General features: G+C 37.4%; 1 protein-coding gene across 1 annotated transcript in view; it reads right to left on the bottom strand.

The window, feature by feature from the left end:
- Nucleotides 1-2,709: 2,709 nt before the first annotated feature.
- Nucleotides 2,710-9,381, bottom strand: part of rnf123 (ring finger protein 123) — a 154,622-nt gene continuing 147,950 nt past the window's right edge. The window contains exons 38-39 of the mRNA XM_084118076.1: nt 5,691-5,776; nt 2,710-5,307 (exon numbers count right to left, since the gene is read on the bottom strand). Coding sequence (XP_083974202.1) covers nt 5,208-5,307; nt 5,691-5,776 — 186 coding nt within the window. The 3' untranslated portion in view covers nt 2,710-5,207. The remainder of the gene's footprint in view (nt 5,308-5,690; nt 5,777-9,381) is intronic.

Here is a 9,381-nt window from a genome sequence, read left to right as displayed (position 1 = left end):
TATCAACATATTTTATGTTGTTTCAATTGTTTGTGCATTAAAAGTTGCCGTTTTAGATGCCGACACCAAAACACACAATATCCACATATTCTAAATATCTCAAATTGTCTTTACATTAAATACTGAAACAGAATTGAATAGTTATGATCTTTTGAGTTTTGTGTTGTGCATCAAGGTAAACATGTTTCCATAGTTTATGCACATGCCTTTTTATCAGATAAAAAAATGTATCCACCTCACCTGAGCGAATTTATGCACATTTTCAGAGTCAATGCTCATATCCATCCGGCGTTTTTTTAATGCGACATCCCAAAATGTGCATAAAAACAGGTGGATGGAAACATAGCTACTGAAATTATATCAAAGTTGTATGTAAAATGCTGACAAAAGTACAATAAGAACACGCACATTTCTTCATATGTAAAATAGTTTTAGATCCTGTCAATGCAATGATATTGCATCTTTCATCCATTTAATTATACAGCAAACAAAAAGTGGAACTTAATGTACTAAATCTTCATATACTACCAGAATAATGTTGATGTTGAGAAAAACACTTTTACAAACCTGTAATGGAGGCAAGATTGGTCTTATCTTTTACAAACCTTATTACAAGCTGTACATAAGTAAGCTGTTAAATCAGCACTTTTTAATTCAAGGCCGCTGGGGTAAAAGCGACGCGGCTCAGCGAAGCCAAGATGACTGGCTTTTGCAATCGATCCTTCATTGCTGTGCACCTACCATAACCAAAGAATCTTTCACAGCAAAACACATTAGCAAACACAGCTCAACAAGGCCAAGGCAGGCCATGATTTCAAAGCCGCTTGGCGCTGACATTTCTTTAATATACAATGCTGTACCAACCTTATTCCAGGGAGAGGGAATTAGAGTGAAGCATGATGGGAGTCGGGTCTGGAAGAAAGGCGAGTTCAAAGAGCAGGAGTCCTCCTTGGGTTGCAAACACCATCTCTTATTTACAGCACTGAATTGGCAGCAGGAATGTTTTGCCCACCAGCCATTGTGCATTGCCAAGGTTGCTGTCATTAAAAATGAACGTGTTACTGTCTGACAAAGACATGCTAGAGCACAGTAATGTTCCAGATGAACAAAAGCCAATGAAAGAAATCGCTACAAATCTATTTCCACACAACCAAACACTAAATTCTGCTAAACACAGTCTTATCACGGCAAAGGGATCTTGTAGAAACCCTTTTAACATATGGGGCAAATAATAAGGGTTACACTTTATTTTAAGGTGACCATATTGTACTTACTCAAATAAGTACTGAGTAGTATTAATTAACTACATGTACTTTATGGTCAGGGTTTGGTTTTGGGTTAGTTACTTGTAATCAGGGGCGTAGTTTGTGGGGGGGTGGGGTGGGGGGGTGGATATAACCCCCCAATATTTAAATCTATGCATATTTAAATCTATGCATTACCCCCCCCCCCCCCCCCCCCCCCAATATTTATACCATGATCACAATATCAGGAGGCATACCCAAACTTCAACCCCCCCAATTTACAGTTATTTCTATACTAAGTACATATAGTAACATTACATCACCTTAAAATAAGGTGTTACCAAAATAAGGCTTGGAATTATTTAAAAAAAAAATATTTTTTGCTCTTTTTCAACAATGTATAACTGAAACAATGTTGTTTGTCAATCTCAGGAGGTCAAACAAAATGTTATATTTATTTATGAATACAAACACATTGTTATATTCATTCTATAATTATATGGATAAGTTTAATATAAAATTGTTTTTATTAGAGTTTGACCATTTTTCAACCCTGTTACCCGTATTTAGTAGTATATACATATATACAGTAGTAGTATAAAACATTGGTTTGATTTTATTATTTTCTATCAATCAACTTAATAATAATAATACTATATTGGATACAAATATTAATGCAATCCATGATTAAATGGGGCATTTAAATAAAAATAAGCAAGAATGGTTAACAGGATTTTAAGAAACAGGGTTACAGGTTGTAATTAAACAGCTAAATGTTAATTATTTAAGATGAACAAAACCAATATAAAATTCACAAGTTTCCCATAGAGTTCGTTTACTCAACTCAATCATTCAACTGTTACCAATGTTATTGTAAGAAAACCATTTTAATAATGTAGGTAACAGAGTTGAATGAATGAAGTCAATTTCAATGAGTACACATTAACAATACAATATATGATTTGGTCACGCTATTTGAATGTGTCCTTGGGCAATTATACATTTAAGTTAATAATAATTTACTACTGTACATGTACTTACAGTAGGCTTAGGATTAGGGTTTGGTTTAGGGTTAGTTGCATGTAGTTATGCATAATTTATAGTTATTACTACAGTAACAACATGTAACATGCAACAAGGAAAGGACAATGTAAAATAAAGTGTTACCTAGATTTGACTTACCTTTCATCATGCTGTGGAAAAGGTCCAAATCATTGTTTAATGTTCTTTAAACAGGGTGGAAATCATGTTGTAACAGGGTTGAATGCATTTCGGTCATTTTTTTTAGATTTGCATAATAATTAAATATGCTTGTAAGCCAATATGTACACTTCAAAGTGCCTAAAGAGTAAGCAAACCAGACAACATTTAGGATAAATAATTTAATGCTAATATTACATCAATACATGTACACTCTCACAAAAGTGAAAGAACCAAAAGTTGCCATGTCCTCTCTTTTTAAACAAAACAAAACATCAACAGTCCTTTAAATATTGCTTTACTAATCTAAAATTCCCTTTGACAACAATAGCAGATGCCTGAGAGTGGAAAACCTTAAATTAAAGTCGTCTGCACACGCTCACCGCAAACGCGCACTCACACACACGCACACACACACACTACATAACTATAGAGAGGGGTCCTATAATCATATCATGCACCCCCTTTTTAAAAACAATATTACACCACACTGTGAGAAATGCTTTAACAGTCCAAATAAGAGAAATAGTGACCCAAATACTCTTTTGGTTTTGATAATTCATACATATCACTTCTATACAGTGTTTGAAAGTTAATCGGTCGTGGCAAATTGACTGTGTTTTGAATAAACAGTCTGTGTGCATTAGTAAGAAGCGAATGATAACTTTGGAAGAAATCCTGTACAGGTTGTTTTGACAATTGCGTATTATTTTGTGACAGTCTACGCTGAGGTCCAACACCAATCTAATTATCTGTGGGTTTTAAAACAGAGTCACTACACTTGTATTCGGTGTAGAAAATTGCTGTTGTCAATAGCTGAGTATACTTTTATAAGGGAACTGTGGTGAGGCAATGGATTCTGAGTGCAGGCAGAGCCTGAGATGCAACATAATCCATTAGCAAAGGATTCTGGGTAAGATAACCCCATGCACACAACAGCAAAGCACTTAAATCTAGATGTCTGTTGGTGTTCAGTAACAAAAACAGCAGTCTAGGCACTCCTAATGGAACAGACCGAAGGAAAGATCTTGGTATGAAGAAGGCTATGGGTTGTTTGTGAACATTAACAAACACCATTATGAAGACAGATCAAACGTGGAAGCCGTCGGAATGGAAAAGAAATGTAGCGGTGAGTAGAACGAACAAGTGTTGGTGCAGAATCAAAGCATTTCTCTCAAACATGAACTGTTATCACTATCCCATGGATCAAATTGCATTTATATTTCCATGTAAACTGTCCTGAAACTGTCTTCTTATCTTGTATATCTTTATAAATCCTTAATAAAATGACAACTGACAGGCGTGTGTAACAGTTTTGAGTAGATGCATTTCTTCTTCCTTGGTTCTTTTGATGTAGAAAATCATGTACAATAATCAGACGTGTTTGTAGGTTCTGCTTAGTGTGATACTACAAGTTGTCATCTATGTCAAATATGGCTGTCAGTATCGAGTATAAAAACATTAGCAAATACAGAGAGTGATGTGAAAAACTGTCTCACTAGTATCGAGTTTATATCTGACTTCCTGATATGATACTATTTTAACCAGAGTTTGTGAGAAGAGAAGAGAAGAGAAGAGACAAAATGAGAAGAGGAGACGAGAAAATACAAGACAAATACAGATTAGAAGAGAAGAGAAGAGAAGAGAAGAGAAGAGAAGAGAAGAGATGAAAACAGATGAGAAGATGAGATGAAGACACGAGACAACATTAGACATGAGAAAAACATGAAAAAAGGAGAAGAGACCAAAAAGATGAGATGAAAAGAGAGAAGAGGAGATGTAAATGAGAAGATGAACAGAGGCTAAACGAGAGAAGTTAAAGCAAGACAAAAAGATGAGAAAAAAAAACATTGAATAAAAGGAGACGAGATGAGATATGGGAGAATAGAGAAGAGGAAAGGGTTGAAACAGATATAAAGATGAGGAGGGACAAGATGTGAAATATTTTGTAAATAGGAAACTGAAATTGGACAGATGAAAGGACAAAAGAAAAATTGAAATGAGAAAAGCAGAGTCTAAATGTGAGAAACAAAAGACAAAAAGAGAAGAGGCAAAGGAAAAGAAAAGACTAGACAAAACTAAAGATGAGATGAAAATTGAAGATGAGTAGAGACTAAATGAGACAAGATGAAGCGAGATCATGAGAAAAAAGTAGGCTAAAGTAGATGAGAAGAAAAGACAGAAAAGGAGAGGAGATGAAAAGAGACGAGAAGATGATCAGATACTAAAGGAGAGGAGAGAAGATTAGATGAGACAAAACGTGGTGGGACGAGACTAAAAGGTGATATGAGAATAGAGGAGATTAGATGAAACATGAAGATGGCAAGGGACAAAAAGAGAAAAGAGGAGACAGAAATAGAAGAGAAGAGGAGGCAGGAGATTAAGTTGAGAACATGAGCTGAGAAGAAACGAGACAGGACGGTGGCGAGAGATTCTATGTTTTCCAGCAGTTTTCCTCTCCGTCAGCTTCCTTCAGAAGCACCACGAGCGTGCGGCTCTAAACAAGATCTCATCCATTCATCACAAAGACACATGGAAGAACTATAGCCTTTCAAGGCCTCGTTCCTTTCGTCAGAGGACAAACTGTTAAAGATACGCCAGCACAGACTGTAGGGTGACCGTACATAGACCTGATGTTCTATGGGTGCAACAGTATGAGTCCAACCTGAATATGTGAAGTCTTTGGGGAAAGTGTGCATAATGTCAATGTTTGAACACCGGATGTGTGTGTGTGTGTGTGTGTGTGTGTGTGTGAAGGGCATACTAAGAGCTGGCTGGTTTGGTGTAATCATCCACTCCAGTGATAGTGGCCTTGCAGAAGAAGCAGTCCTTGTTATTCATCAAGTGCTGATTGATACAGGCCCTGAAATAAAAAGAGAGTGACATTTAATCATTTAAAGAGTGCTGAGTCACGTCACAGCGCATGTTATCCGTGCTACGCTTCACTGGAACGATGTAAGCAACCCCAACACAAACCACCAAAGAAAACTGATTCAATTTTGAGAGCACAGTTTTGATGCATAAATTCACAACTTATGATATCTTCAATGGCGCGTTGAGACCATAAAGTTACCCGTGAAAGCATCAAAACAGCGCTAGTATTTCAGGCTGTATTTATGCTATATATATACGGAAAGTAATGAATAGAGGCATTTAACAGCATTGGTGCATTGGTGTTAATCTCCTAAATGGAGGAATGAATGAATGAAAAACGGAGCTGTTGATAGTGTGCTGGCAACTACTCACTTGCAGGATTTGTGGGAGCAGGGCTTGAAGATGGCTGATATGGAGTGTGCATAGCAGATCGGGCAGAGATCGTCCTCACTAGGTGGCTGTGAAGGAGAAAGATTGTGATTAAATACATTTCAGAAGCAAATGCATTGTGCGCTGACTTCCTGTAAGACCAAAAGAATCAATATCATCCTCTTCAGAAAACCAACTAGAGAGAGACGGTATCAAGAAGGACATTAAGGACTGGGTGAATAGGGGTTTTGCCATTGGACTGAATTAATTTTATGTTGATATGTTATATATTTAAAGTTTTCTTTATAGACCGAGTAAAAAAAAAAATAGACTACCTAGACTTTATTTTTGATTTTGCACTATAACAGCTATATATAGTATTATAATAATCATATATTGAATGACTCATCATCATGTACATACTAAACTCATCTATAAATATGTTATAAATATGTTATATCTTATCCTACAGTGAACAGCCAAACACTTATTTTTGTGAATTTTTGGGTCACCCCCAATGCCAAAGGTGTCCAGATGGTGCCCAACTTCCAAGTATGCACCAGTGTACTAATATTAACCATAATTTATTGTGCTACAAAAGAACTCATTTGATTTCTTAATGCATATTCAAGTGAACAGATTTTCACCTGCACAGCATGTACTTTTTTGTAATTAGTAGCTAGAGAAAAGAGCTTGAACCCTTAAAATGGGCCAATGGAGCTTCATTAGTATACAAGCATCTCATTAATAAACCTTATTACTGCACAGTCGAGGCAGGAGAGAGTACAGCATGGTAAAGGAATATTTCACACAAAATATCTATGTATCTGTCATCTCTACTTATTGTTCTAAATCCATGAATTTCTTCTTAATTTCGGGATTAATTGAAGTCATATGAACCACTTTAATGAAGATCATATGGGGCATTTTGTAATTGTGTCAGTGGTCTCCATGGCAGCAACTCAATGCATTTAGGCATCTAGACATAGTCAAGATGATCTGCTGAAGTTCAATCTGAGCATCAGAATGAGGAATAAAGGTGATTTAAGTGACTTTGAACATGGAATGGTTGTTGGTGTCAAACGGGCTGGTCTGAGTATTTCAGAAACTGTTGATTTACTTTAGAGTTTAGAGAGAATGGTCTGAAAAAGAGAAAATATCCAGTGAGCAGCAGATCTGTGGGAGAAAATGACTTGTGTATTTCAGAGGTCAGAGGAGAATGACCAGACTGGTTCAGCTGATAGAAAGGCAACAGTAACTAAAATAACCACTCGTTCGAACCAAGGTCTGCAGAAGATCATCTCTGAACGCTCAACACATCAAACCTTGAAGCAGAAGATCATATCTGAACGCTCAACACATCAAACCTTGAAGCAGAAGATCATCTCTGAACGCTCAACACATCAAACCTTGAAGCAGAAGAGCATCTCTGAACGCTCAACACATCAAACCTTGAAGCAGAAGAGCATCTCTGAACGCTCAACACATCAAACCTTGAAGCAGAAGAGCATCTCTGGACGCTCAACTCATCAAACCTTGAAGCAGAAGAGCATCTCTGAACGCTCAACACGTCAAACCTTGAAGCAGAAGAGCATCTCTGAACGCTCAACACGTCAAACCTTGAAGCAGAAGAGCATCTCTGAACACTCAACACGTCAAACCTTGAAGCAGAAGAGCATCTCTGAACGCTCAACACGTCAAACCTTGAAGCAGAAGAGCATCTCTGAACGCTCAACACATCAAACCTTGAAGCAGAAGAGCATCGCTGGACGCTCAACTCATCAAACCTTGAAGCAGAAGAGCATCTCTGAACGCTCAACACGTCAAACCTTGAAGCAGAAGAGCATCTCTGAACGCTCAACACGTCAAACCTTGAAGCAGAAGAGCATCTCTGAACGCTCAACACGTCAAACCTTGAAGCAGAAGAGCATCTCTGAACGCTCAACACGTCAAACCTTGAAGCAAAAGAGCATCTCTGAATGCTCAACACATCAAACCTTGAAGCAGAAGAGCATCTCTGAACACTCAGAATCAACGGTTCAGAGATCAACGGCCTTGTATCAACGGTTCAGGCTGCTGCTGGTGTAATAGTGTAGGGGATATTTTCTTGGCACACTTTGAGCCCCTTAGTATCAATTGAGCATTGTTTAAACGTCACAGTCTACCTGAGTATTGTTGCTGACCATGTCCATCCCTTTATGACCACAGTGTATTATCTTCTGACAGCTACTTCCAGCAGGATAACGCACCATATCACAAATCTTCTCAAACTGGTCTCTTGAAAAGGGAGATTCGCATCCTGGATGTGCAGCCGACAAATCTGCAGCAACTGCATGATGGTATCATGTCAATATGAACCAGAATCTCTGAAGAATGTGTCCAGCACCTTGTTGAATCTATGCAACGAAGAAATAAGGCAGTTCAACCCGGCACTAGAAAGGTGTACCTAATAAAGTGGCCATTGACTGTGCATATATTGGCTGGAAGAACATATGTGTAAATAATTTTGAGTGATTTATTTCCCAAAATACAATAAATTAATATTTGTAAATATCTAAATATTTATCGCATACAACACAAACAACCAAATTTATGAATATATAAAAAATAAAGTGACTAACAGCTTTGACATATAATGTGTGATATGGGTTTGGCAGGCAAAAATATTCTATTTTTATTATGCATCCAAATGCTGTTTACTTATTCATATATAGGACACTGTGTACCTGCACATTAAAGCCGTCACATATTCAACATACATGACATTTCAAACAAAGCTGCAAAGAACATTCTCCACTCATCCCAAGGGTATGACACACTAGATAATGAATTCAACACAGGGAGAACACAGCCTTCAGAAATGCCAACAAACTAGAACACACATGTACAAAGACAGGGTTTTTTAGATGCTTATTCCCTTTTGGTGACCCCGACGTGCTCACTTTTGTATGTAACACTGGGGAATAGAACATTCAACTGATAATAAAATTGATAATTTAAAAAATAAATCAAATCTGATGCTCTGAACCGATGTTTATTAAACACCTACTTCTCTCTAAGACGTTATTGTGTTTAAGTGGCACCAAACTTGAATTAAGACCTTAGAAAAGTAGGTTTTCACAAGATTCATTTTTTACACTTCCTGAATAAATTATGAGTGGTGCTTTTCTGGGCAAAATTGTTAGGGTGTTCTAGTTGGTAGTTATGTGGTTGCTAGGGCATTACTAGGTCTTTGGCAAACAATTAATAAAAGTAGATTTGTATCTCATCCAAAAATATATGAGGCCAACTGCTGTCAGTTGGTCTCGTGACTCCCAATAGACAGATTTCCAAAAGCAGCCACACTAAAGGGAGATTAATATTCTCCTTCCATCTTTTAGCCCGGAGTCACACGAGACTCCCGTAATCTCGACCCTTTCATCCCAAGGCTTTCCTCAGCTGGGAAGGAGAGGAACATGGCTGCAAGTGTTAATTGAGTTCTTTGTACTGATTTCATGGGGAGTGCAGATGAAAGCCAATGACAGAAAGAGCAGCCAGGACTCCACCCCTGCCAACCAGCCAGAATCATATACTGTCATCTAGGGCTGCACAATATTGAAGAAAACTGCTATGAGCGGTAACTTGTTAAATAATGCAATATTTGACCAATTATAGACCAATATTTTGGCCAGATCAATTATTATAGCTGATATTT

This window comes from Abramis brama, assembly GCF_963993115.1.
Source record: "Abramis brama genome assembly, chromosome: 6".
In the NCBI taxonomy this organism is placed as follows: Eukaryota; Metazoa; Chordata; class Actinopteri; order Cypriniformes; family Leuciscidae; genus Abramis; species Abramis brama.
This window is presented reverse-complemented; position numbering and strand designations above follow the sequence as displayed.